This window comes from Kwoniella shandongensis, chromosome 1, assembly GCF_008629635.2.
Source record: "Kwoniella shandongensis chromosome 1, complete sequence".
NCBI lineage: Eukaryota > Fungi > Basidiomycota > Tremellomycetes > Tremellales > Cryptococcaceae > Kwoniella > Kwoniella shandongensis.
Window position 1 is genome coordinate 1,102,150 of NC_089287.1, and position 27,483 is coordinate 1,129,632.

Sequence of the window (27,483 nt, forward strand, 5' to 3'; positions counted from 1 at the left end):
TAATGTATTATAGTCATAATGATTGCGATCAGGCAGGTCCTGCATGACTCATGTTCCATGTCTTGTATCATAATATGCACATGTTGATAATAATATCCCCTTGTCAAAGAGTCAGAGTGAAGAAGACTCATGATACGTGTCTGATTGAGCAGTCATTTCACCAATCTTGCTACTGAAGGGTATTATAGTATGCTAGGTATACGCAGCAGTTGTGATCTTTGCTAATCCGACGACAAGCCAATCCAATTCTCAAGCACTTTCTACACTGGCACCATACTCCGCCAACCATTCATCCCATTTGCCCATAGCGGAAATGATCAGTCCCCTCTCATTGATAGACAGTGTCATGGCCACACGTTGATATTTATCTTGGGATCGTAATGTCTAAGAGCAAAAGTGATCAGCTTGAGCGTCGTTGGAAAGAAACGAAACACAATAATAAGGGTTAGGGAAAAGCATAGTCAGAGGAAAACTACCTCGGGCTATGGTCGTTTGTCAAGGAATGAAGGAAGAGGAAGAGAGGGGGAGTAGGATGGTAAACTTACATCTCTGAGATTGAACAGCTGTTCTTGGGTCAAATCAGATTTGTACATCCCTCTCAAGCGATCTTGTAATAATTTTCTTATCCGCTTCGCCACGTCTACGATTTGTGGTCGTACCGTCATCGTTGCCTCTTTCGAATCTGTCGATCGTTCATGCGTCGCCGTATCGTCGCTTTCGTGTCCAAGGTCGTTTGCCTCGGTCAAATCTTCAATAAGGAGAGATCTTGCTTGGATCTCATGCCAGGTCTCTTCCAGTTCTTCTATACTCTCGATAATCTCAGTGATCTCAGCGCTCGGTGATGGTGTCTTATCTTCTATCTCTAGCGCGGCGAATAGATTGCCGTGTTCGCTTTCCGCTTTCGGGGAGGATGACGTTGATCGTGAGTTGTGACGCCAGAATACCGCGAAGAGGTTGATAGATATCCGACCTGACTGATCGAGGTTGAGCAAGTGTGGGTTTGATCTACTCTGTCGACAAAGTAAAGTCTCGTGGTCATCGTCGAAATCATCGCTGTCGTCACTGTCATTATCATCAACGTCGGGATTGGTGTCGTTGTCCATCTTTCGATTTCTCTCGTTCCATCCTTCTCCTAGCTGATCCAACATATCTTCCCACTCCTCTTCCCCCTCCTCCTTAGCGATACCCAGACCCAAGTCTTCCAAATCCCAAATCAACCCATCACCTACAAACTCCTCTCCTATAAAACCCCATTCGACCAATAATCGTCCATCTCCCAAACCTTCACCATAAGAATTCCAGACCTCTTCCCCATTCCCAACTCTCCTCTCAACTCTCATATCCACCGTGTCAACCTCATGTTCTACTCTCCTCCTCTCCCAATCACCTAAATGGCTCAAACGCCAGCTGACCCCATCGTTATTGATCACGTCGTGTGAGCAGGTCTTCAGGGATCCGCAGAGATAACAGACGTAGTCGTCGGAGAGGAGAGAGGTGTGTGGTGTCGAAGTGTGGTTGAATAGGTCGCAGAAGGGTACGAGGGCGATCGTGTGATAGAGATCAATGAGGAAAGCGCGAGTACAGACTAGGGAGTACGCGTGGAGAAAGGAGGACAGAGGGGATGGGGAAGGGTGCGATGGTGTAGCGGGGAGATGAGACGAGTGGGTGGTGTAGAATGACGTGAGGGCGGACTAAGATGGTGGAGTTAGCGCAATTCAATTTTAGATCCTGCTCCAACTCTCCCTTGAACCCATTGCTTATCGTAAGATCAATACGCGCCAAGTCAAAGTGCCGTGACCTTGTCAGTCCACATTGACTGGGTGCACCTCTGCGCCGACAAGCCTAACGGACTACCTCATCCCTCCGAAGACCTCTCCCATATTTAACCGTAGCAGAATCACGACTCACCATCCCCATCCCATCTTTCTCTTTCCTCTTCAAATCCCTCCCCGCCTCTGTGCCCACCAACCACTTCCTCCCCTCTCTCCCATCCCCATCCCCATCCTCCCCTTCCCCTTCCTGCTCTGCTTTCCCCTCCCCGTCCAGATGTAATTGTTCTCCCCAGAAAACAGGTAATCCCAGCCCTAACGGCTCACGAGGTAGACTCTGCAAATATCCATACCACCTCGATTCGGCTTCGAGACGGAACTCGTGTAATACACAAAGGGCGAGATGGAGTAATGAAGAATGTTGGTCAGGCACAAGGGGAGGTTGTGTCATAGGAAGAGGTGGGAGGGAGGACGATCGGGTGGAAAGTAGGGCAGATTTGGGTATCGAGCAGACTGTGTAATGTGACCGAAAGGGAGAGTTAGTTGATCAGCACCGGTACGATAAGGGTACAAATGAGCGGTATATGACTTTGAAGGAATATGAGGAGATAGGGTTCATCACTGAGTGTGTTCTAAGGGAAGGGACTCACGCAGCTCGCCAGCTTTTAGATCTCGCTTGGCGACCACCTTCCATCCATTCTCAACACCTTCAGCACCCTCCCCACGCTCTCCAACCTCACTGCCCATCGAGCATATCTCCAATCCTGACTCTGCGAATACCCCGTTGGAAACGCACCATTCTCTCAATACCTCTTTCGAGGGTGGAGGGTGGTCTGGGTATATATCGTGGGACATGCTGCGATACCGTTCGAGCTGTGATGTGCTTCCTATTCGCACAAGGAGTGATAAAAGCCCAATATACAAGATGTAATCTGTGCTGAGTGTATTGCATAACTGTCACAGTCTTAATCTCTCGTCGCGAAAAGTGCAACGTCCAAAGTGGAGGGTTTATCGATATCACCGTGCCTGAAATCCACCGACATCATCGTTTGCGTTGTGATGATACTCTTGCTACTACTGCTTACTGCTGTGGCCCGCGACGCTCTTCCGCTTCTCAGCTCGCTCAGTCAGGTATATCCTCTTCATTCGCTTCAATCTAATTATACGTGTACGTAGAACTAAGTACCACAATCGATATCCTTCCCTTTCCTCCTTTTACAGACTATAAAACTTTTAAAATAGCGAGCTACGAAGCAACGAACAAAAAAAAAGCAAGATAAAAATGACAAAATGTAAGACAAGTGAAATATGATACCAGCCTCAACGCTCCTCCCCCTCGCTTCCAATTACTTTCTGCTGTAAAGCCACTAGCTGTGTGCCGGGTTCTTGAGAGCAAGGATCTTGACCTCTCTTTCACGCTACGAGATATCACTGTCAGCTATCGCACTGCAAAGGAGTAAAGTCCTGACTCACGTCATCGGCAGCCTTCTGTGCTCGGAGATCATCAAGCTCGTATGTCTTCTCCGCGACTTGAGCTGTAAGACCAGCAGCGTGGTCTTTCCTCTCCTCATAGTCGTTCTCGGCATTCCTCAAGTCACCCTCAACCCTCTCGTACCTCTCCTTCTCCTTCAAGAACCTCAACCTCGCCTTGTGCTCATTCTTGGTGTACTTGGCGAGTCTGTACTGAGACTTGCGCTCAGCGTTAGCAGCTTGACGCTGAAGTGCGACGAGTCGCTCAAGCTCCTTGATGGAAGAAGCAACAGCCTTGGCTTCGGATTTCGCCTCGGATTTGATAACCTTGGTGAGTCGTCGAGCGTCCTTCTTCTCCATGGTGGAGAGTCGTCGGAGCGTAGCGTCGTCCAAGATTCGCTCAGACAACTCGGCTCGAGCGTGAATGTCATCACGGCCGAGAACCTCTTCGGGTTGAGTACCGATACTGGCACCGGCACCTCGACCGAAAGCTCCCTTCCTACTGCCGATGGTTCCACCGTTGGCGCCTCGAGATAAGGTACCGTTTCGACCAAGAGTGTTGGCACGGCTCATGACAGTACCACTTCGACCGAGGACGCCAGCTCGAGAGTCTCTACCGTCGAACCTGCTTTCAGACCTATCACGGTCACCCTCGTCAATGGCCGCAAGGTTAGGCAAGGGTCGGTGTCCGAAAGCGGATCGAGGTCGGTTGGGAGACATCGACCTGTTCAACTGTTGATGGTCGAGTTGAGGCTCCTCGAAGGTGGTCGATCGGTCACGAGGGAGAACACCGTTGTCGTGCAACGAAGTTCGACTACCTCTTCGACTGCCGCTGTCTCGGCCTTGTTGCAACTGGTGTTGACGCTCGTGAGTAGCGACTTGACCGATGCCGATACCGCCAGCACCCTCGGAGAACTGAGGGAGACGGTGAACAGAGCCAGCTCGAGACCCAGAACGAGACACGGGTCGCTCGTACTGCTGTTCTTGTTGACGAGAAGCGGGACGGTCGTAACGCTGCTCCTGTTGACGAGAAGGAGGTCGCTCGTACTGCTGCTCGTGCTGTTCATAACGGTCGTGGTGGTCAAGATGATCGTGGTGATCGTGATGATCTCCGTTACCGAAAGTGTTCACGGTAGCAGGCTTGGCAGATCTGACGGAACCAGTCTTCGATGCGGATCGTTTGATAGTGGGGGCTTTGACGCTAGCAGCCTTAACACTGGGTGCCTTGGTAGAGCCGGCAACGGACTTGCGCTTGTTGACCGGCGCAGCATCGAGCTCCCTGTCGTAGGTGGTAACGATAGGAATGGGTTTGACGTAAGATCGAGATGCTCGGTTGGCCATGCTGCAGTAAGTCGTAAGCTACATCTACTTGAGCACTCTAAGTACAGGCGTTGTACTCACGGAGGTCTCTGAGCCGCCTCGTCGTCGCCCTCGAGTCCCTCGCCTCGGTTCAAGTGGTGAGGGTCGGAATCCAAAGCGGAGCCAAGAGCCATGTCGGTGCCATCGGTACCTGCTACTCCCTCCTCGTCATCATCGACAACCTCTCCGGGAATGACGTGCGGACCACCATTGGGAAGATGCCCATTGGTGTTGCCGTTGGTGTGAGTGGTATGGTGAGTGTGAGAGGTTCGCTGAGTAGCACGCGAGACAGGACGACTGGGCTGACGTTCGTACTGTTGCTCTTCTCGATCAATTTGACCGTCTCTGTTGAGGTCGAGAGCGCTCTCAGCCTTTTGGGCGAGGGTGTGATCATCGTCATGGACAATGGTGGGTGCGGTAGCGGTTGTCATCTTGATCGGGTGTGTTCCTTCGTCTGTGTAAAGAGTAGGGAGATAACCGGGTTCGACTTTGGTTTCTTGTACGGTGAAAGTGTTGGCTGTGGTGGGGGTAGGTGGTGTTCGTGGACGGAAAGGTACTGGAAAGGCGAAGGGTTCGATTTTCCCAGGGATTTCTTGCTGTTGTTCCGGTTCGGGAGCTGAGGCAGGTGCAGGAGCAGGAGCAGCGACTGAAGCAGGTGCAGGGGTAGATTGGATTTGGTGCTTGACGGGACCGCCTAGAGCAGGTACAGAAGTGATCGGAAGGTAGACAGGACCGCCCTGTGAGGTAGGTGAAGACGCCGTGGTGGAAGCTTGAGATAAAAGATCGGTTGACGAACGCGATCCTTCAGGAGATGTAGTAGCTTGTTCTTTGTTGTTGTTTTCTGTCGTGGAGATGTTCTTCTCAGAGGGGAAGACGGCTTTGAGTACCGGCCTTGTGAGGAGGCCTACTAGGCCGAGCTGAATCGCTTCGGACGCCGTGGTGGGCGACGTTTGAAACGGGAAGTGGGGAAGGGTTGTTGCGATGATTCGACCGAAGATGATCGAATACGAGAGGTGTGTTTAGCTGTTGGATGGGGGGGTGAGTAGTATTTGTTTGTCAGTCAGTTGGTAGAGAAGAGAAAGAGAGAAGAGTATGAATGACGATCTGTCCCCCTTCGATATTATAGTAGATAGTAGAATATGTAGGGTAACTGCGACGAGGGGAGAATGACGAACATTGCGAGTGAGTACGGTAGTACGGTAGTACCAGGAATGGGGGGGGGGGCTACATGTGATGACGTCAAAATGAAAATACCAGATTAGGATACTCGAGAGTATCGTTACAATAGAAAGATCGCCGTAATGGGTTAGAACGGCGTTTGAACCAATCGAGATGTAATTACCGAACGTGGCGCCCATGTGCTCATTCCCAGCTCTCTCAATCAATCCGGGGCCCGATTGTCCGAATGTACCGTTCCTTGCTTTGACGCGTTTGCATTGATTGCTGTTAGTCTCAACATTGTACCTCCTCACGATTCAGCGTCAACTATCACAACGACACCAACCGAGAAGATGGACTATCTACCGCCTTCCGTGCAGAAGACTCTCGAGGGGCGAATCGTGAGTGACATTGTTCTTGCTGGGGATAGCTACTGACTGGACGGCTTCGCAGGACCCTCAATCACAACATCTCGTCGAAGCGTACTCTCAGCACTTCCTCATAGCTCTGACCGTGAGTGCCCAGTCCTCGAGATATACTTTCACTCGACATGCTTGCTACGTATCGCAGGCTGCATCTTGTACTTGTGGTGTTCTCTATCGCCCTGGTCGCTAACTCCATCTTCTCACAGCTCCTCGCCTTTGTGATCTCATATATCACCGCATCTGTCCTTCTCGGTCTCGAAGCGTTCACAGCTGGTTTCGTGCTTTTGCTCCTGGTGCGTTTGGTCCGTTGGCCCTGATCACCCGTCGCCTCTCTATCTCGCACTATCACACCTATCATCTTTGAGTCCCAATCTTCCCCCTCAATAACCTTTACACCGTTCTGCTCACGGTATCCACTTGACGACGTTATACCCACCGAATTCATATGACAGACCAAGCTGATATCTACTCTACTCTCTAGGCTACAGTACCCCCCTGGCCATATCTCAATAGATATCCAATCAAGTTCCTCCCGGTTCGCAAACTGCATTCCACCTAGACTCGCTGGCGAAATAGATTTGGTTCTTACATTTCCGAAACGCTGTAATGTTGTATCAACCTAGATGTATGTGTATGAGCATTGTGATGGACTCGAAATGTGACATGTTTGTCAAAGCTGGTAAGGTCAAAATCAACTTTAAGGAGGTATCTGGGTACAGTCACAGCGACGCTTGAGGCTGAGTACGTCTCAGCTGCCAGACGTTGTCAGCCCGGAAGCCTGACGATATCAGAGAAGTTAAGTGGTGCTTCAGAACCCTGACACTGATACGATACAACATGCATATTCTGAGAGAGATCCAACAATCACCTTACGCCCCTCTCTCCTTTGCATCCCTCGCAACTTGTTCCAAAACCTCCATCGCCTCTTGTTCCTGTCCTTCTTGTACAAACAAATGATCATGATAATATCCACTGATCACATTACATCCTATCCCCCTTCCTTGCCCCGCCAATTCCCTCGCGAGGACAGCTATAAATCCCACTGCTTCAAGCGACGAATGGACATTACACGTGATCATCTTACTCCTGAATTGATAATTTAGTCCAAACTCTTCGGCTTTGGCCAGAGAGAGGATCAGGGTCATCCCTTCTTTTTCGCGGAATGTGAGGAGGATCTCTTCCGACGCTGAGGAGAGGGGGATAGTATCGAGGAGAGGAGAAGACAATGGGATGGTGGAGAAGACGTATGTCGTTGGATGGAGAGTAAGTGTAAGCGTAGAGAGGAGCTTGGAAAGGGAGATTTCGCCAATCGGATTCCTACCGCTGCCATCGCTAGTGGCGGTTGGTGTAGAGGCGAGGGTAGACATCATTGGTTGGGCTTGGGGGTCTGGAAGTGTGGTTGTATATCGATTTGTATCTCTATTACAGGAAATGATTGGTGTTGTACGTATGCAAAGTTCCAAAGAGGACAATGCAAGGTGCATCGATATCTGCGAATGTCGAAAAACGTCCGGATGCGACTCCGTGCGTGCAGCCGGCGACGCATCCGATAGTCGAGTCAACTCGGCGAAGATAAGCAGTATCCCGTAATTGATCCGTAACGCGACGTCAAAGTTGATCGCAACCAACCACTATCTCATTGCGCACAGCGCTGCTCTGGAGTGCACAAAGTTCATATTCATATGCTCATTCCCATGTTATCCTTACTACCTACTCGACATAGCATGGCGTGGCGTGGTATAACAAACTCCTACCATCAATCTAACCCACTCATGTCCTTCCGCTGCCTGTTTGTCCAGAAACTCTCCTGCCTGGGACGAAAGAGGAGTGTGATTCGGGTCTCTGGTCCATTGCTTTCTTAGCTTGAAGAGCGGTAAGAGCGGCTGCGGAGAACGGAACAAAGTCAGCACATTGGATCCCCATAAGCGATGATCGTGTTCGGTTGTTTGCTAGATGTAGAACCGCACTCACCACCTACACCACTACCATCCTTTGCCAAACCCATCTTGACCCTTGACGATCCCTCTTTTCCTAACACGACCACCAACGCCTCCTCCACTCGGTCAAAGAATCTCGGTAAGAACTCTGCGACACTTCCATCGATTCCAACATCCACACCTTTATCCTCTTCGCCCTCGGGAACCTTGTCGTTGCCCGTATGCAGTATCACAGCGGCGATCGCGCATCCCGCGAGCTTACAAGCTCGCTCTGCGACGACTCGACAAGCCCATTGAACAACCTCGGTACAGCCTTCTGTGATGTACTTGGTGTTGACACCGAGCACTTTGATGATTAATTGCTTGACTTCGTCAGAGGTCTTGCAGCCCTCGATTCCGGAAACGAAAGCCGCGTCGAAGCCGTAGTGTGTGTTGAGGACGTCGGAAGAGTAACCGTCGAAAAGGACAGAAGAGTCGATGAGGTGGAGAAGGATGTTTCGGACAATTTCACCGAGGTCTACGAGATGAAAAGTCAGTCAAGCGCTTCGTACGCCTCGTGAGCACCGCTAAGCAAAACAAGAACACTCACACATTCCCGAGACAAGCTTCTCGAATGCTTGTTTTCGACTAGACGCGGGGTCAACATCACTCCACAATGAACCAGGTGCACAACTCACGGGTTGATACTTTCTCTGTCCAACTTGTTGTCGAAAGCTGAGATGGGCAAGCAGTGTCTCTACGATAACATGGGTACGTCAGTCCACACTCGCTTTGCTTCAGACTATACCCGCTTGGCAACCCCTTGATACACGACGGGGGCTTGGTGACTGCCACGATTCCACACTCACTCCGTTGTCAAACGCTCCCCACTCGGTGTTGACGACCATGAACTCTCCAGCATGTTCACCACCCTTCTCCGCCTCGGAAATCTTATCTTCTCCAAGCTTTGTGACGGTCCTGGTTTTATCGATGTAAGCACCGTTGGTACCTGTACCGAAAATGGCTCCGATGAGGGCGGGACCAGATTGGTAAGATCGAGAAAGGAGGGTTCCAACGGTCTACAGGGGAGAAGCCAGGTTGTGTCAGCGATTTGTCACCACCAGTCCCCCTACTCAAACAGGGAGAATATCTGGTCCAAGGTATTTCTAGCGATTAGAACTCACGTCGTTCACGAGAGCACTGCATCGAACGTGGATGTGTTTCTTGTCGAAAGCATCTTGCAAGAGCTTGACGACGTCGTGGCCAATAGCGTTCTTGGCGTTGAACCCCTTTGTCCAAGTGAGAAGCTTTCCGGCATCAATGGCAGTCTGCTCCACAGGGAAACTGAAGGTGAAACCGAGATGCATGGGCTCGTTGGAGGAGATGTCAGAGCCGATATCGGTGAGGAAAGCGTCGACAGAGTCGGCAATGTAGTCTGCGCCAACAAACAAAGTCAACATTCTGCTGTACTCCTCATCTAGTGCGAGCGTCTGGTGTGGAAATTCCCGCACGGAAGTAGGTTATTGATGGGCAAGCACTCACCAAACAAGACTCTCGCTTGACCCTCTTTCAGCTCGTCTGAGACCTTGTATTTCTGCTGCTTAATCTCAAATTTGTGTTCGCCAAAGAGTCGGACTTCACAAACTCGACTGAGATATGACAAGGACGTCAGCTGGACTGCAGTGCAAGATAGCGGTGAGGCTTGTGGCTTACAGGTTGGTACCACCCAAATCGAGGGCGAGGAAAGTTCTGTTGATGGCAAGGATACATTGATCAGCTTGTCTGTTCCTGTTCCAAACGCTCAGAGCTCAGAAGCCCCCCTGGCCTAGCAGACCAACAAGGACGCTTCTGACTAGCAACTCCCCTCTCCTGCGTCGCCCGTCAGGCAGCGCTACGAAGATACAGATGCCCCGCCCTCGTCCCCTCATCCTCGTCCAATGGAGCGGAAGACGAACGTGTCCTCTTAATATCGTCCCCGAAGGATAAGCGTTTCGTCCTCGCCCTCCACTCAAGGGAGTTCAGTCTTCGCGAACCGCGGTCCACCAACACCACCTTGCCGCGGGACAGCTGACGAATGTGGTCGTGACCGAGCTCCACTTTCCCTTTCCCACGCACTTCGTCTCTCCAGTGCCCAACTAACATTGCTCTCGCCCTCCCTTCCCGAGACCGGCCCAGCTCCTTGCCCCTCTCTCGCTCGTTCGGCTCACTCGGCCCCCCGTCGCGGCTCATCTGAGAAACGAGATGGACAGAACTTGCCCACTCACCCTTCTTCACTACCATCCGGTACACCAGTGACGAAACTTGGTACCATCGCTACATCTTTCCCATACTCGCTCAATCCACCTTCCATCTCTTTTCTGAAATGAGTGACGACATCGCGTAACTTTTCGTCAGAGAGGAGGAAGTGTGGTTCGAACGATTTGAGCAATTCAGGTAAAGGCATTTTGGTGGATGTCGTTAGGTTAAGAGGTGGGAAGTGGTGACAAAGGAATGTTCGAGATGGACTTGATAGCTCAGTCGTTGTTGTAATGTCAATCACCCAAATGTGATTGTAATATGCGGTAAGAGTAACAGTAACAGTAGCGGCAGCGGTATGTCAATAGGGGCAGCAAGGGTAAACCTTGGCAAACAATGCCGTTGTCGTAGTTGTCAATCAAAGTAGTTTGATTCGTTTTCGGATCTTCAAGTAAAGAGCGGGACGAAAGTCAAGTTGATCCGTCTCGAGGTCGTCTCTGATTGTATGAGTGTGTGTGTTTGTGTGTGTGTTTGTGTGATGAGGAAGTGAAGACGAGTATGAGTGATTGTGACTGTGACTTGTGAATGTCGGACACTCGGGACGAAAGACAAGCGAGGAGGTGAGAATGGGAGCACATGAGATGATGACGTCTACAGCTACGACGCATACAGAGAGAGAAAAAGGGTAAATCCCATACTATTCAATTGTGGCACCGCAAGGAACAAAACGCATGTGGCAAATGATCATTAATTGTCTGGCTCCGGTATTTATGGGGATCGCAATAACTGCATCCCATTCAACGATCCATTCGATAGTACCCAGGAAGGTATCATACATACACATATAAAATCACACTATATCTACTCCGCATACTGTTTGCGCATATTATCAGCTTGTATCCGTATCACACCGAGCAAACGCCTCACTTACCTTTCTCAAATCCAACGTAAGCGTCCTTGAGCTATTCTCTTCCTGCTCCCTGTACACACCGACCAATCCATCCGCTCGCTCATACCTATCACACGTAATTCAAAACGTCAGCATTCTCTCCTCTACACTTCGACATCACTCGACAACCGCTGAGAGTTATAAGCTGCACCCCACTCACAGAGTACTCTTCAACGATATGATGAGGAATTGAACCTCCTTGTCCGCTTGGGATCTGACATATCTCGCAAGCTTCGACACGTTTGTAGCGTCCAGCGCTGCGTCGACCTCGTCAAGCACGAAGAATGGTGCGAGATGGAAACTACAATCCGACACCAGCGATAAGCCCTGCGTCCTGGTCGATGAGGCGCAAGGCGTCAAGCGGAACCGCACTTACCTGTGAATCGCGAAAAGCAGAGCCAAAGCAGCCATCGTCTTCTCTCCTCCGGAAAGCTGTTCCATCTCAGCGAATCGCTTCCCTGGTGGCATCGTATTGTAATTGACACCGCTGAGATAAGGTTCCTAGTCATCAAAAATAGGTAAGCATACAGGTACATCGTTATTCCCCTGGTGGACGAGATTGCTCACTTCTGCCTCTTCAAGAGTGAACCATGCTGTACCACCGACTTGGTGTTGTGACTTGGTGAGATCTTTGTAAATCTTGTCGATGACACCCGACATGTGGTTGAAAGCTTTGTTAAAGAGATCACACCTGACACGTCAAACAATACCAATCAGCATGTCGAACAAAGCTCGGCTTCATAGCCTCCTGTAATTTGTTAGATATACAACACTCACCTCTTCTTTTTGAGCGCTTGGAACTCATCCTTTGCTCTCTTACTCTCCCTTCTCGTATCTTCCGCCTCTCTTTCGGCCTCATCCAATCCCTTCTCAACTTCGTCCAATCTTTCAATTGCTTTCATATTGGGAACGACGCGTTCTAGGTCCGCTTTCATCTTCGCTATTTGAGATTCGAATTCTCGGCCTACTTCTTCGTCCTTGTTCTGAGCGATCAAGCCGTTCAAATTAGCACCATTCCTGGTTGCGTCGATGGAAGGGTGGCGCCAGTCATACTCACCTCTTTGTCTTCTTCTTCGAGGACTTCAAAGTCAGGCTCGATTCCATAATCGTCCGCATCGACAGGACCTTGTGTCTCATCCTCCTCTTCCATCTCTTCGTCCTCGTCTTTTCGCTTCGTTGGCTACGATATCAAGTTCCATGTCAGTCCACTGCTTGCTTCGCTTTGCCGAACCAAGTAGGACTTACCTCTTCGATCGGGACCTTGTCTAGTCGACCGCTGACCAACGGCAAATCTATCTCTTCCAATCTACATCGCCTGTAGATTGCATGTCTGTCTGAGGCAGACTTCGTGATATCGTCATTCCAAGTTGCGATCTCCTTCAAAGCTCTATCCAGCGCCTTTTGCGCCTTCCTAGCCTGATCTCGCAATCCTTCAACCTTCCGGGTGACCTCTTCGTATGCTTCGTTGGCTGTGTTGAGTCGCTCGCGTTGCTTGTCAATTGCTGACTGGAAATTCTCCAGCTCAGCTTGGATGTCGTCTCTTGTAGCACGGAGATTGACAACACTGCGCTGTTCTCTGGTGACTGTCGATTGAAGTGAGGCAAGTCGTTCTCGAGTAGTCCTCAATTGAGCAGACTCAAACTCGATCCTGCGACGCTGATTAGCTTGTTGAAGAAATGTTGTTTCTGCGGCAACTTACTGATGCTTGATTCTCGCTTGTTGAGCCGAGAACCCCTCCATGGCCTCGGTGGCCTCCTTGGCGATTCTAAGCTGCACGTCCTCATACTCTCGGATGTTCGCCACACCAATTCGTTGACAGAATGCGGTGAAGACGGCATCGTCCGCAGCATTGATAGTCTGGACGAGTCCGCTCGATCGTTGTTCCGAGTCAGTGACGGCCTGGGTACGACGAGCTACATCTGGGGTCAATCGAGCAATAGTGGCATTGATGTGTTGGAGCTCTTCTCGCAGACCATTGAGACGAAGTCGAGTCGCGTCCTGAGAATCAGAGCATAGTCAGCTTCTATCATTGTTGACGAGACCATAAACCTGAGCTGTTTCGCTTACCAAGTCATCCTTAGCGATGGTGGATTCCGCATCAAGACGTGACAAGCTCTCAAGAAGACCTTCATCCCCTTTGTCTTTTGGTTTGGACCTGTGCAAGTCTTGTAGCTGTCCGAGGAGAGTCTCTTTGAGACGTTTCAGACCTGCGCGTGACGAGAGTCAGTGTTGCCAACTATCTTATAATGTCGGAATAGAGGTGCACACACCTTCCACTTCACGTTCCTCGAACTTCCTTCCGCCACTAGCACCCTGACCACCAGTGATGAGACCGCTCTTGTGGATGACTGTTCCCTCGAGCGTAACAGCTAAGAAGCATTATCAGTACTGGGCGTTACTGCTCGATCTAGTCGCTTGTTACGTTTCGAAACAAACCTTTGACTTCCTGGCCCTTGTCGTAGCAGACATACTTGGCAATCTCCATCGTGTCACAGATCAATGCACTCCCACAGGCATGTTGCATAGCTCGTTCCACTGCCGGCTCATACTCGATACAATCAATGGCGAGTCTCGCTCCCTTGGCAAAGTTTCGAAGGCGCTCAGGTACTGGTTTCACTTGGATAGTGTCGAGGGGGATGAAGGTCGCTTGTCCAGCTCGTTGACTTCGCATGTACTAATCGGGACTATCAGCGATTCACCCTCCCGTAAGAACCGCGCCAGATGGGACGCACCTCAATACAGTCGATGGCGACTTTCTCGTGTTCAACGACTACAGCGTCGATGTTCCTTCCCAGAACAGTCATAACGGCGGTGTCATACTTCCTCGCAACTGGCTTGCAGAGGTCGACTACTCGACCGTGAACACCTGGGAAAACCCGCTTGAGACTCGCAAGGGTTTCTTTGAGTTTTGCTTCGCGTTCGGTTTCTCGTTTGTCGACGCCAGCTTGCAAGAGCTTGTTGTAAGTGTCTTGAAGCCTCTCGTTGAGTTCGGTCTCTCGCATGCTGCATAACGGGCATCAGCCCGTGGTTCACCGGCACAGACAAAGAAAGACCCACTTGATCCTTTGTCGCTCTGCTTGTGCGTGATCGAGCGAAGCCTTGATTTTTTCCCTTTCTGCAGTCATCTCGGTGACTTTCGTAGACATCTGACTATCAGTCCACTGCCTGGAATATGACCACTCACAGTCTCATCGCGTTCTGCCAGGTTGTCTATCTCGCCTGTGAGCTTGTCACGCTGGCGCTGAGCTTGCTGAATCTTGTCTTCGACAGAGGCGCGAGCGTCACGAAGTGTTTTCTGCTCTCGACGAAGTGACTCTAGCTGTTGTCGTTCTCGGACAGCTTGGTTATTGGCATTCGCGCGACTATACGAATCGTCAATATTTGCGTCATGGGGTACTAGTGAGCAACGACATACAGTCGACGATATTCGTTGAGGTCGTCGCCGGAAAGAGTGATACCAGCCGCCTGACTTCTTTGCCTTTGCCTCTCTATGGGTAGGGTCAGTGCCGCAGCTCATTACACGGTAAGTAGGAAGACCCACCGCCAGCTTCCTCCATCCTCTGCGTGACTTGCTCGGCACCTTGCTCGAGATTGCGCAAACTTTCAGCTTGCCTCTGCTCATCTTTCGTTACTCTCTCGACGAGAGTAGAAGCATTACTGGCTTTCTTCTCCGAGTGAGCGATTTGAGTTTCGATAGCAACGAGATCCGGTTTCTTAATTTGACTGCATTAGCACACCTATAAGTGTTTAGGACGTCATGATTCTCACCTTGTCTTCATAGGCTTTCTCGGCCTTCTTCACACTCGCCTCCCTCTTCTTAACGTTCAGGGAGGCTTGCGCTTGCTCCTTCTTCCCGTCGCGATAGCTTGAGTCGGCTTCGGTCTGAGAACAACTTGGTATCAGTAGTGATGCGAGAACCAATGGAAGGGGACTCACAGCTGTTTCTCGGAGATCACTGAGACGTTCGCTAGCCTCTTCTACACGCTGTGTGGACTCGTTGATCTCATTGGTCAGGTGGTACAATTTCCAAAGAAGGTGTCGTTGGACCAAGGCGTCCTACTCATGAATATCAGCATAAACCGACTCCATTGATAGAAATGTGAAGTTACGTACCTTGGCATCCCGAATCTTCTCCCATTGCCTGATCTCATCTTGCTGTTCTCTGAAATGCTTCACCTCGGTAAGCATACTTCGCTTCTTAGAGTAATTTGAGGTCGATGCTTCGGTTGCTCTGTCCTGAGCTGCCTTGGCGGCTTCGTATTGGGCAGCGTAGTCGGCAGAGCTGTGAGAAAGTCAGCACTGGATATTTCCAATGTGATAAAGAGAGTAAACATACCTGCTGATTCTGTCGATGAGTCTCGCAAGAGCTTTACTATCCTGACTTGCAACACCTTCCACATCACCTTGGAAGACGAGAAAGTTCTTGGCCTTGACCAGGATGTTGAATTTCTCCAATTGACCATTGTACTCTTTCCAGGCCACAGCTCGTGTGTTGAGGAAGTATGTCGACGCGCCAGCCATTGAGATACTGCAATGGACATTAGCTTATCGCACTTGTCTCAAGGTGGGAGAGCTGACCTCCTTCGGAAAGACCATTCCTTCCCATTTTCATCCTCGTACACAGCCATGACCCAAGCTGTCCGGGCGTCATTTCCTCCTTGAGTCTGTGTTTGTGTCTCTTCTGTATCTACATCCATAGATTCGTCTTCCGCTTGGGCGGCTCTTCTTCCTCGATAGACCAAATCCTTCAGCTGAGTAGATCGAAGCTGGGCAGACTTGACACCGAGGACGAACGAGATGGCGTCCATTAAGTTGGATTTTCCGGCTCCATTAGGACCGATAATACAAGTGAAGGGGGCATCGCCGAAAGAGATCACCTGTGCACAAGCAAGTAAGCAGGAGTGATGATTTTGATCGATTGTGACTAGGATTGCGAATGATAGCAGAGGCTTTCACTCACCTGAGTACCTCTGTACGACTTGAAGTTGAAGAGCTCCAAACGTCTGAGGGGCATCTTGTTTGTTGACGGGTAGCTCTCAAGAGCTGTTGATTATAAGCAGGAAAGAGAAGGAAAGGTAATGATGATATCAACATATCAACTGATCTGATGTTCTGAATTGTCCACCTCAACCTGACGCGTCTTCCGACTTCCGGAAGGGACACGGGGATCGCGTCAGGAACATTGCAGCCAAGTTAGGCGCGCCTACAACCTATAGGCGGTCTGTCTGTGAGATGCATAATATATCCTAGCCACGTGATTCGTTGGGGTCTCCTTCCCTTTGAATCCCCCCATCCCTTGCAGTCGACCAACAAGTTTCGTACAAAGCCGCAACTCTAACGTCAACAGACGATCCATTGACAGTCAAACGTTGACAATCATCCTTGCCGCGCTCGCATCAAGTGTACGCTCAGTAATCAAAACCGTCGCAGTACAACGTCTCTCCAGGAAGCGCGATCAAGTCGTCACTGTGTACTTCCCTGCCGCCGGCATTAGCTTCCAGGGACGGGCTACAACAACAGTTTTGGCATTCTGGGTGGACAAGGTCCGGACGGAAACCAGCCTAGACCGTTTGCGACGAACCACCGATCAACAAGTGTTGATACACATAACAACATAGCAAAACGTCATAGCGTGATCACAGATGGACCACGACGGAGAAGGTGACTATTCGGGTGTCGACAGTAGTGACCATGAAGTCAAGCGAGAGGATGGACAGCGGTCTAAAGGGCGGGAAGACGGAAAAGGGAAGGCCAAGGGGGAGAAGAAGGGAGGGATCAACCGTGTCAATCGTGAGCGCCCCAATGTTCTGACTATACCCATCCTAGAGCTGCTTATGTTCCGCCAGCGAAGCTTGAGCTGATCTCTTTTGCCTTTGTGATACACAGGCGCCTGTGTAAGTCTTAATTTACCTGCTATAACTACAACATACACTCCTGTTGTTATCTCCCACTCCGCAACACACGGTGACGAATGCTTCTTACTGACCCGACACTTCATGCTGTAGAACAACTGCCGACGGATGAAGATGCGATGTGTGGGGGCTGAAGATCCGCCCTGCAAACGATGTCGTAACGGCGGCTTGGCGTGTGTGATGGAGAAGCCAGGAAGGTCGGCCACAGGGGGCGATGCGCCCGTTGGAGAAGAGTAAGCCAGCGTTGTTGGAGGGTAGGACAAAAGCTCACAGATGCTTTTGCAGCCGAATACGATCTTTAGAAAGTCAAGTCTCTGCCATCCAGAACACGCTCACCGACCTAGTCACCACTCTTCGAGCTGGAGTTTCGTCTGCGGCCTCGTCGCATGGATCCAACTTGACACCGATAGCAGTGACAAATACCACGCCGGACTATGCGCCATCTCTGACGAGTCTTCCCATAAGCGGTACTCAGATACCCACTGTACGAATGGACTCCGCGTCTCCCAATCTCCATACAGGTACCATCGATCCCTCCAGTCAGCTGGCAATGTCGTCCAACAATCCTAACCAGACCGGCTTCTTTGCCAGTACACCTATCTCGTCTACAAACAATTACATCTCTCAACATCAAAATGGGACCAATCATCCCGACCCATTCCGTCCTTACGTCAATTCCAACCAAGCTCGATCATTCGGTTTTTCTCCCCAGCAGACTGACATGCTTCCTCCTCCTCCTCAACGACGTCCTGGCGGTTTGGACGAAGGTTCAAGACGTCAAACTATCTCTGGCGATCTTAATGTTCCCTCGGTAACATGGCCATCCAGCGGAGTGATAGAACGTCAAGAATCTCATACTCGACACATGTCTTTACCGCCCTCTCGTGCAGGGTCAGTAGGACCCCATGACATTCTGGCTCCGGAGCAGATCATCAACCCTCTCGGAGAGATGTCCAATATGGCAGGACTAGTCGAGGCAGCAGTGGAAAGAGCTAGAGAGGAGCAAGCTGCCAAAGCCTCCAGTCAGGAAGATGGTACTTCGATGAAGCGTACTGCAAGCGAGATGGAGAGGGCACCCTCTGGGGGAGATTTGAGCAAAAAGCCCCCCAAGAAAGCACGATTCAGTCCATCTCGACCGGGCGGTCCATCAGTCTTCGAGAACCAGAATCTGCCCCCCAAGGCTGTAGTGCCAGGATTCAAGTCGGAATCGAAGAAGTGGCACGTTCATGCCTTTCCTGACGTTGTCACCGAGGGCTTCGTAACTGAAGAGGAAGGGAAGGAGATGATGAGGCTGTGAGTTATCCCCTTGTTGGCCGGATCGACTAAGCTCAATGCGGTGCAAATAGGTATTACGCTGGTTCATCCAACTTCATTCCATGCTTTGACCCGAACGTGGATACATGGGACAGGTGAGTGCAACCTGCATTCCGTCGAGGTGCTGCATAGCTTACATACTTCCTGTAGTCTACGAGCTCGATCACCTTTCTCCATCACATCTATCATATTTGTTGGCGCTAGGGTGCGCGACGGCGGTGGTGAGCATCTTTCTCCGTTTCGTTCCATTACGATACCGACAGGTGCTACAGGTCCACCCAGTGAAGTTCAGAAAGCTTGTCGGGCACATGCGGAGAAGATTGGTGAGTAACTTTCGTTTCAGCACTTTCATTTAGCATTGTTGACTTTGGAACAGCTGTGGGAACGCTTTTCCACCCCGTCAACCGTATCGAAGCAGTGCAGGGTATGATCTTATTGGCCGCTTTCAAAGACGGCGGCTGGCTGCCTGGAGGTGAGCAATCAACGCGACCTGTAACACTTGTCATCGTCTGCGATGCTCACACAATCTCCATTTAGGCCATGCTGTTCGTATGGGCATCGACATGGGCATCAACCGTTCTTTCATACATTTGCTAAGGACAGGCATGGGTAAGGGCAAATCCCCTGAGGAGCTCGAGCAAGAGCGATCATTGGTGGTCCATTCTAGGACCTGGTTCTGTGTGAGTTTTGGGATTTTATCCCGTATCCGTAATCGGTACGCTGACTTTTCATGGGCTACAGCTATATCTCATGGAGCATCAGTAAGTCAAAATTGACTGAATTGTGGTGTTGCGGAACTAAAAGATGTACAGGATGGCATACGGGACTGGCCGACCTGCCATTATTCGGGAAGACGAGACGATTCACCAATGTCGACGATTGCTCGAACATCCTTTGTCGATCACTTCAGATGCAAGGCTCGTCTCGACTGTAGAGCTCACAGCTTTGCGTTGTAAGTTGTCTGCTTTTTCGTGCCGGGGTGGCGAGTTGACCGACTCTATGCTTAGCGCCTCTGCACATCGAACTCACTGCCTCACCCGATCTTCCTATCGCCGAGAGTACGCTCAAGAGACTGAAACAAGCGAATCAGGACTTTGATGCTTGGGAGAGATACTGGGACCGGGTCCTGTGTGAGTGCGAGAGTGAGGACAGCCGAGAGATATATCGTACTGATGTCGTTCCCGTGTAGCTGATCGTTTTGGGAAAGGAAGGGGTGACTTCTTTCGCGAGTCTCGTGAGTTGAACTCGTATCCACAACGGAACACACCGCTGACACTGTCTGTGCAGTCATCATTCAGAGGCAGTACGCCGAGTACGTTGGAACACACCAAGACGTATCCTTGATGTCAACTGACCTTCTGCGCATAGGTTGTTTGTGAACTCGCAACTGCTGCGAGGTATCAGAGAGTCGAGCGACATCATCGGAATGCCTGAGGAGAAGCGAGCGCTTGCGATCCGAGCTATGAAGAATGCCCAGAGATGTCTTGACATCTGTTTACATGGCGAGAACGTGAGCTGCGATTCTCTTGAAGATAGTACTGTCAACTGACTCAGAACCGACAGTACCGAAACGGCTTGCGCTACGCTGTTCACTATACTCGTATGTCATGTAAGATCAACGCACTTACTTTTACCTGACGCACCTCTTCAGATGTTTGTGCGGCCTTTGCTGCGTCCTTCTTGATCCGTATCGCCCGACTGTTCCCCAACGAGCTCAACCTTAAGAAAACGGCTAAAGATGTCGAGGAGCTTGCCAGTGTGCTTTCTGAGAGTAAGTTATCACTTTTATCACCCCTCGTCACGGATATCCGAGTTGATATATATGTGCTTCTGTTCAGTCCCTGCTGGTCGTTATGCCCGATCACTCCGACTGATCCTGCGAAGAGCTCGTCGAGCAAAGGTCATCCCAGCACCCAGTGCGATCTCCTCCCCTCAAAGACAAGCGGCCGCATTACCAACCATGACTCCACGTCACTCGCACGAAGGCGCTACACCCGCACCGGCCGGAGCATCGGCATCACTCACTGCGTTTTCTCCAAGTCAGTTGGTCAATCCCAACTTCTATCCTTCACCAGGAGGTCCAGGCGTTGCTCCTCCGACTAACATGTCGCCCAATTCGGCGACTGTGTGGTTCAACGCGAATGTGGCGAATCAGATGATGAACGATAGTCCGTCGTCGGGCGAATTTTTCGAATTTGATTCGTTGTTCGCTCAAGAAACGTTGGAAAGGGCAGGTATCACTTTGGGAGAAGACAACCAATTGCCACTGTAAGTGACCCACCACCAGTAGGAAGGGTATTGATACCAACACTGACTATGGCTTGTCTTCGACAGATTCCTTGACGGTCAATCTTTGGGATCGTTAGCCGCACCAACTGAAATGACCCCTTATGTGGGATTGGAGCAATTCTTCCTTCCTCAGGAAGTGGACAATCAACTTGCTGGACCGTTGGGTTCAGGCTCAAATGGACAGAACGGAGGCGGAGAGGGCGGTACAGGAGCTGGAGGTGGTGGCGAGGGGGAAGGGAATGGGAACGGTAATCATACTTTGCCGGACGTTTGGTGGTAAGCGAAGCGGCAAACGTGGCGAGGGTGGCGATGTGCGGGTGGACGTGGACGTGGCACTCTTGAACTTTGATTTAAATTGGGAGGACACATGAAAGAATAAACGATGTGAATAGCAATTTATATCGAAGTCGAGTCGAGTCGAGTCGAGTCGACGTACCTTGTAAGAGTACGATAAAGTATGCAACTACTACTAAAGGATCTTGAACTGTATCACAGTATTGCGCCCTGACTCACGCTGAGTTTTCGCGATTACTGAGTACTGCCTTCCTGACCTTTCATTGCCCGGATCCCAGCTCACCTCAATTTGAAAAGCGGGAAGACTCATTACTGAAGAGTAGGTTCGTTGACCTGACCTAACCTGGACGACAATGAAAGAATGTCATTTGTGGGATAATCATCATCGCCAAACTTGGCGGCATCATGCATCTTTGGCACGGAAGGACAAGCTACAAGAATACAAGAAACTAACGTCTCGACATACAATTTCGTCCTTTCGTTCTCTTCATACACACATTCCCATATTGACATTACAATAGGCAGTCTTCGCTTTTCCTCTCTCTCGATCGTTCGTTCGTTGGTGTGAATTCGTAACTAAGGGTGACAACATACAGCAAATACTAACACGGTACAATTGATCGTAAAAACCCATGGAACAGACACTAAGAAACACAGCAAACAGGATGCTCAGAAAAAGGATGTAAATGACGATCGTTGAGAATGGATAACTAGAAGCAGAAGATCAAACATTACGAAAGAGCGGTACAGGATTATGGAGAGGATATGATAGAGAAAGACGATGATATATGCGGAAGTGATGTGTAGCATTGATGAAGTGAGTAAGTTAATCATGAGATTTGTGAGAATACCAAGACGGAACGAAAATCAACGAAAAGGCTATGATTCAACCAGATGGGTATACTGAGACCGAGCATTAAGCCTAGTTGATCTACTACTCTTTTCCCGCGCGCGAAGGCAAGAGGAGGTAGGGCAACTAAGATTAAGCATCAAGACCCAAGAACCAAAAAAGCACCAACGTGGACACTTCCTCTCCGCCATGTCGATCTACTGTCCACTTCCCGATTCCAAGCGCCGCCCTTTCTTCCTTCCGCACCTCCTCTCTCTCCGTATGATATATATATGTATTTATACCGATCTCATCCGCGATCGGTATACACTCTACTCCTCTCCTATCTATCACTCTTCTCTCCCCGGCCCCCCTCGAGTGAACATTCGAGCCTTCACTGTAGCCACGCTCGACCCTCTCCCCCTTCCATCGGTGTGAGGGGCATGGAGAAGCGATGCGATCCAGACCTGGATCGCCATAGTGCGGTAGACTCGCCACCGCGTTCGCTCTCCACGTGCCTCGCCCACACCGTGCTCCAGTTCTCTTCCTCCCCATCGTGCAGGGTCCCGGGGAAATCCATGCCCATCGACGACAAGTCTTGTTTCGTCATGTCGGTGGCGGTGACGATGGTGGAAACCCCCATGGATGTGGGCGCGGCGGGACCGAGAGACAGACCAAGCCCGTAATGATCGTTGCTGGGCCCAATCGAGGGATCGTACCCAGTGGAAGAGAAAGGGAAATTTGGTTGAGAAGATATCGGGAGCGGCGCTGTGGGGAAAGCATAGCCGGACGAGGCGGAAGAAGAGGTTGTAAGGGAGGTCGACGAGGACGTGGCTGAGAGGTAACCACCACCTAGAGCAGCAGTGCTAGGACCTACCACGGGAACTTTGGTCGTGGTAGAGGGGACTGAGCTTTGATGCTGGTGTCGATTCCCGCTAAGACCAGGGTGGTTGAACGATTTTGATCGTAAGTGAGCACTCATTTTGAACTTGAGTTGCTCGGTAGCGTCCCCACGATTTTGGCCCCTCGTCAGCTCGTCGGAGACGCTATGGTTCCTCCTTCGCTTCGTCATGAGACCCGCCTCAACATCAGCATGAAGCCGCCTCTTGCCGGAACCATTGGCTCGAACCGGAGCAGATGGTGGTTCGGTCACCAAGAGACTCTCGTGGCTTGGCATCGAGGGAACGGGACCCCGTGACTTGTTTGGACCTCGCTGACGAGGTGCGTTGGAGTATACACATTTCAAGCCCTTTGTGATGCACCTCTCACATCGGGCGCCTCCGGAACACTAAAAAAAGAACAGGTGAGTCAGCCTATGGTCAGATGGATCACCGAGCGATGAGAGAAAGCGGCAACAACCCACTTTATGTTTTCGGATCCTGCAGCACTCGCAAGCCTGTTGGATCCGTGTCCTTTTCTTCCCCTCGCCATCACCACTCTTCTTCGAAGTCGACAAAGCAGATGAAGGCTTGACGTGCCCTTTCGGTCCTCGCCCGCCCTTTCGGCCCCTCGCCCGTTTTTCTGGAATCGAAGGAAGATAGTCTTCCTCGTCTTCCCCGTCGCTGTCTTCAACCTGTAACCCGAATGGTTGTTGAGTCATTGTGACTTCCTCGGATACATCGGGACTCGAATGATACGTGTTGGTATCGAGGATTGGTACAGACTGCGATGGATATGGATGATGGCTCGAATTCGACATTGTGCCAGAGGATAGAAGATGACCTCCGGAAGACGAAGGCGAGTTCGAAGCATTGGTGCTTTGGACCGAGTAGAGAAGTGCAGAGTTCGAGTTGGAGAAGAAAGGGTCGGGAACAACAGCAGGACAGGTGACCTGTTCACTCGACGTCGTGCCACTTACAAGGCCGAAAACGTCGGCAGGAGCGGCGCAAGAGATGTCCACATAGTTATACCTCGGGGTGGACATAAAGCCTGGCATACTGGGTGGAAGGGGCCTGTAGCCAGATGTTAGGATACTATTTGGAGTTGGATAAATGGGGAAGTGGTTGACTCCGTATCCGTAAGCTGGAGGATAGGTGCCTGACGATGATGGAGTGGTTGATGGCCCGGGGATCGTTGGCTGAGATGGCGCAACAAAGGTGTAGTCACAATCAGGAGTGGGGACATTCTGCTGGCCGATCCAGGGAGAAGGGTAGGGCGCGGTGATGGCGTTGATGTTGTTGCTCGAGATGGTTGAGTTACCATAGCTGATGCCATTTCCGGTGTCGAGACCCAAGCCTGTGACATTTGGTGTGTAGGTTGACTCTCCCAAAGCGATGGTAGGAAGCTGAGGTGTGTTGATGCCATATGAAATAGATGACTGATACGCAAGAGCTCTTTTCGAGATAGGTGAATACACCTGCTCGGTCGCTGTCGTAGCGATGCCAGAAGAGGGCAGAGATGGCGCGGCACTTCGACGACCCATCGTCATGTGGGGGTTCTGGGCAACGTTGTCACTGGACTGATACGCTTGCATGATGCGGGATGTGAGCGGTGTGAGTAGCGCTCTTGACTAATGTGACGATAACAAAGCGGTAAGCTGGAGGCGACGGTGACTACGATGATGCTCACTCACAGAGTAGCCGTATGGCGTTATTGGAGATTGGTGACTGGATCGGGATGGACGAATAGCCCTCACTCGAGTATGAGGGAGGAGGAATGGTGCTCGAGAAGGGGTGGGAAAAGAGGAGTCAGGACAGTTTACGCTACTGAGTTGTGGTGGACAGGAGTTGTCAATGAGTAAGGCGATATGCGGAGAGCGAAGTACAGAAGGGTGAGAAAAGGTAAAAGACCAGATGGAGAATGACTGGAGTGAACAGCCAGTCAATTGTGATGTGAAGTGTGGGTCTAGGTCAAGAAGGGGTCTTTATCTCGCAATCGATTGTGGTATAATTGGAGGTAGTCGGCGTCTACAGCTGTAACGATATTTGACCGTTGTTGCTAACTGATTGCAGGATTTCCCCTTTCTGGCAGGACACTGCTCAACGTAATGGCAGGAGAGGGAAGGGGGAGATAGGGGCTAATCTGGAGAGGAAAATACGAGACACGAGAACCGAATGGAAGTTCAAACGTAAAGGGGTGAGTACTCCGTTTTCTCCCAATCGCTTTTGCTTTGTTTGCCCGGACCTAACTCAATTAAAGAGGTGTGTCTATTCTTTTTCCTTCAATTATGTTACAAGCATCATGCCAATGTAGCGAGCAGCCGCGAGGCACGATCCCAACTCTACTCCATTTCTGTCGGACATAATAGGATTATCTGCATCAATTCAATTGTTCATTATTGTTGCAGCTGTGTAGTGAGCGACGCCAAAGCCGGCTTCCTCGTGCGGCCGTAGGTATACGACTTGGATGACTCTACGACATGCCGGGTGTACGCCCAACTTTTGACCTTGTATTTTCCCATGTTACCCGTATGGTGTACATACTGTCAATGAATTATTGAAACCATCTATTGCTGTGCTGTGCATTCCCAAGGAAAGGTGTGAACAGGATCTGGCTAATCTCATCCGCCAGCCCTGGCCACCTGGCCACCACGACTGTACCTCCTGCCCCTTCCCCCCTGGGATCCCGCAAGGGACAATCTCAGCTGATGTCTGTTGTGCATATCACGATGCGGCGTTAAGGATATTTCCTGGACTGGACAGGTGGGACGGGACCGATAAGGGTCATGCATCTGTGGGTATGTCAATGGTCTGGCTATTCGGCAGCGCAGCTGATTTGTCTATAGAGGAGGGAAGGGCTTAATAGGGGGTGCTTTCCCTCGTTCCTTGACAATGAAGCGCCTCGTGCCAAGACCAAGCATCGGACCATTGACGCCATCTGTACAGTAATAATTGTGGTTTGAGGACTAAGAAGTATTCACACGCTCGCTGTTGAGAAAAGGGAGAGAAAAGGGTGAGTCGCCACCCATCCACCTAGGAGAATAAGGTGACTCATCGGTCAGTGTTCTTTTGCCCTACGCTATCTTTCCTAATCGTGTCGTGCCTGAATGGTGGTACCGTACCTCGTCGCACTTTTCTCTCACATGACGTGTTTGTACTGCGACATTGTTTGGTCTGTGAGAAACAAATCTCGGCAAGAAGCTTATCCTGTCTAAATGTTCCGAAAGGGACCAGCGGGGGGTGGGGAGAGGGGAGGGGGGGTGGTGGGGGTGGCGGACACACGGCATCATGCTTACTTGTCGGGGGTTGGAAAAGTAATGGAGATCTCCGGTGGAAGTGAACGAGAACGCTAACTGCGATCGCGGGCATAATGTAATAAACATGGCAAAGGTACCAGGGGTAAACCAGGTCGGACGATTTTATTCGGCTTTGCCCGACTCCACGAGGGCTCCATACCGACATGTACGGGGGAGGTAGACCGAAATAAGTGGAGCTTCACGCATTTTGTTCGGACTTGGAACGCATTTTTCTTCTCCTGTGCAAAGAACCCGTCGGACTTGAAACACCACCCACTGTTTTGAGTTTGTCGCGCATGGCCCCGGGACCTGGGGCTGTGTTTGTGTTTTATATGGACGGAGGTTCGGACCATTTGACTCCATAGACTTCATGGCACAGACAGGACAGACGGACGGACAGACATGCACAATAGAACACGCGGAGATGACTTGTTCGTCAAATACAGTAGTAGTAGTGTTTTCGTAGATGCGTCGCCCTTGACGTGCCTTTGCAATCGTGGATTGTCAGCCGAGATTCCGTTTTTCTGTACATATGCCCAATGACGAGAGAATTGTGACATGCAGAAAACACGGCATCGGGAGTATTATGTAGACTGGTGTTCGGGGGGCAGTGCGACATGCTCCGCAATTACTACACTGGAAGCGGGGTGCCCCTGTTCGCCAAGAACAGGCGTAGGAGATGATCGACAGATGATCTCAGCGGGCTTCTTTTGTTTTCGCTTGCGAAGCATGTTCAGTGGCGTTTGTTCCCATCTGCTCCGCGGTGCCATGTTACGGTCCTGACCTTGGCGTGAGAATGGAAAATGATCGCATCGCTTATTGCTGGCTGTGGTGAACCGGGCCGGTCAGACCAAATCAGAGCGAGCAGTCTGGGCGTGACATTGCAATGTCTTTGCTAGATCCCATTCCGTCTCTTTACCGTCTACATCCTCCAGGTATCCAACAGGAACTCTCATGGAAGGCGATCACTTGCGTTACCACCGGCATTCCAATGGAAGCAGAAGCAATTGCTGGAATGGGATCTCGTTCGTTTCATGGGACCTACCGTAATATTACTTCTTATTCCATTCTTCATTATGGATCTCAAAGAGGATCTCGGGGTCAACTGCTCAAATCACGTTATCATGACTTCGAAAAACTGATTGTCTCGACTACAAGGAACAAGATACAGTCAGAACTCAGATCGCATGATGAGGATGGAGCGTTTCGTCCTGACCCTCGTGGCTGCCCTTGTTGTTTCGACGAGATATACCACCGCTGCCGGTGTATTGGAGTACGAAGTACTCCGTTCTGATGTCTTCCGAACTATAATAACGCCTCTTGAAAAGGAGTGTGTGCGTTGTTGAATATCGTAAATCTTTTTCATTATCGATCAATAATGCCGTTTGTG

General features: G+C 50.6%; 8 protein-coding genes across 8 annotated transcripts; 2 read left to right on the forward strand and 6 right to left on the reverse strand.

The window, feature by feature from the left end:
• Positions 1–249: 249 nt before the first annotated feature.
• On the reverse strand, positions 250–2,624 carry CI109_100393 (uncharacterized protein; the record flags this gene model as incomplete). Its single annotated transcript, XM_032002945.1, has 4 exons — positions 250–384; positions 546–1,691; positions 1,909–2,282; positions 2,420–2,624. 4 exons carry the CDS (start codon positions 2,622–2,624, stop codon positions 250–252), a joined length of 1,860 nt encoding a protein of 619 aa, XP_031862752.1.
• Positions 2,625–3,136: 512 nt separating this feature from the next.
• CI109_100394 (uncharacterized protein) lies at positions 3,137–5,775 on the reverse strand (the record flags this gene model as incomplete). The annotated part of the gene is made up of 5 exons (XM_065966786.1): positions 3,137–3,187; positions 3,243–4,440; positions 4,486–4,581; positions 4,641–5,489; positions 5,750–5,775. The coding sequence occupies 5 exons, from the start codon at positions 5,773–5,775 to the stop codon at positions 3,137–3,139; spliced, it is 2,220 nt and encodes a 739-aa protein (XP_065822858.1).
• Positions 5,776–6,109: 334 nt separating this feature from the next.
• On the forward strand, positions 6,110–6,740 carry CI109_100395 (uncharacterized protein; the record flags this gene model as incomplete). The annotated part of the gene is made up of 4 exons (XM_032002943.1): positions 6,110–6,157; positions 6,210–6,269; positions 6,388–6,474; positions 6,663–6,740. The coding sequence occupies 4 exons, from the start codon at positions 6,110–6,112 to the stop codon at positions 6,738–6,740; spliced, it is 273 nt and encodes a 90-aa protein (XP_031862750.1).
• Positions 6,741–7,050: 310 nt separating this feature from the next.
• On the reverse strand, positions 7,051–7,665 carry CI109_100396 (uncharacterized protein; the record flags this gene model as incomplete). Its single annotated transcript, XM_032002942.2, has 1 exon — positions 7,051–7,665. The coding sequence occupies one exon, from the start codon at positions 7,663–7,665 to the stop codon at positions 7,051–7,053; it is 615 nt and encodes a 204-aa protein (XP_031862749.2).
• Positions 7,666–7,951: 286 nt separating this feature from the next.
• CI109_100397 (uncharacterized protein) lies at positions 7,952–10,540 on the reverse strand (the record flags this gene model as incomplete). The annotated part of the gene is made up of 9 exons (XM_032002941.1): positions 7,952–8,064; positions 8,153–8,635; positions 8,708–8,745; positions 8,796–8,854; positions 8,967–9,176; positions 9,282–9,532; positions 9,640–9,746; positions 9,811–9,846; positions 10,362–10,540. The coding sequence occupies 9 exons, from the start codon at positions 10,538–10,540 to the stop codon at positions 7,952–7,954; spliced, it is 1,476 nt and encodes a 491-aa protein (XP_031862748.1).
• Positions 10,541–11,193: 653 nt separating this feature from the next.
• CI109_100398 (uncharacterized protein) lies at positions 11,194–16,295 on the reverse strand (the record flags this gene model as incomplete). Its single annotated transcript, XM_065966787.1, has 23 exons — positions 11,194–11,205; positions 11,264–11,348; positions 11,442–11,582; positions 11,658–11,782; positions 11,849–11,972; positions 12,059–12,264; positions 12,339–12,461; positions 12,527–12,929; positions 12,981–13,279; positions 13,349–13,488; positions 13,552–13,650; positions 13,718–13,955; positions 14,014–14,284; positions 14,339–14,406; positions 14,466–14,643; positions 14,697–14,769; positions 14,823–14,994; positions 15,050–15,163; positions 15,218–15,337; positions 15,395–15,563; positions 15,618–15,809; positions 15,860–16,158; positions 16,242–16,295. 23 exons carry the CDS (start codon positions 16,293–16,295, stop codon positions 11,194–11,196), a joined length of 3,705 nt encoding a protein of 1,234 aa, XP_065822859.1.
• Positions 16,296–16,923: 628 nt separating this feature from the next.
• CI109_100399 (uncharacterized protein) lies at positions 16,924–21,076 on the forward strand (the record flags this gene model as incomplete). Its single annotated transcript, XM_032002939.1, has 19 exons — positions 16,924–17,071; positions 17,168–17,175; positions 17,287–17,426; positions 17,479–18,486; positions 18,540–18,602; positions 18,658–18,728; positions 18,780–18,830; positions 18,884–18,979; positions 19,045–19,187; positions 19,249–19,268; positions 19,320–19,459; positions 19,515–19,637; positions 19,697–19,741; positions 19,795–19,819; positions 19,876–20,017; positions 20,071–20,107; positions 20,159–20,278; positions 20,346–20,775; positions 20,842–21,076. The coding sequence occupies 19 exons, from the start codon at positions 16,924–16,926 to the stop codon at positions 21,074–21,076; spliced, it is 3,045 nt and encodes a 1,014-aa protein (XP_031862746.1).
• Positions 21,077–22,313: 1,237 nt separating this feature from the next.
• Positions 22,314–24,392, reverse strand: CI109_100400 (uncharacterized protein; the record flags this gene model as incomplete). Its single annotated transcript, XM_032002938.1, has 2 exons — positions 22,314–23,207; positions 23,283–24,392. 2 exons carry the CDS (start codon positions 24,390–24,392, stop codon positions 22,314–22,316), a joined length of 2,004 nt encoding a protein of 667 aa, XP_031862745.1.
• Between the last annotated feature and the right edge of the window lie 3,091 nt (positions 24,393–27,483).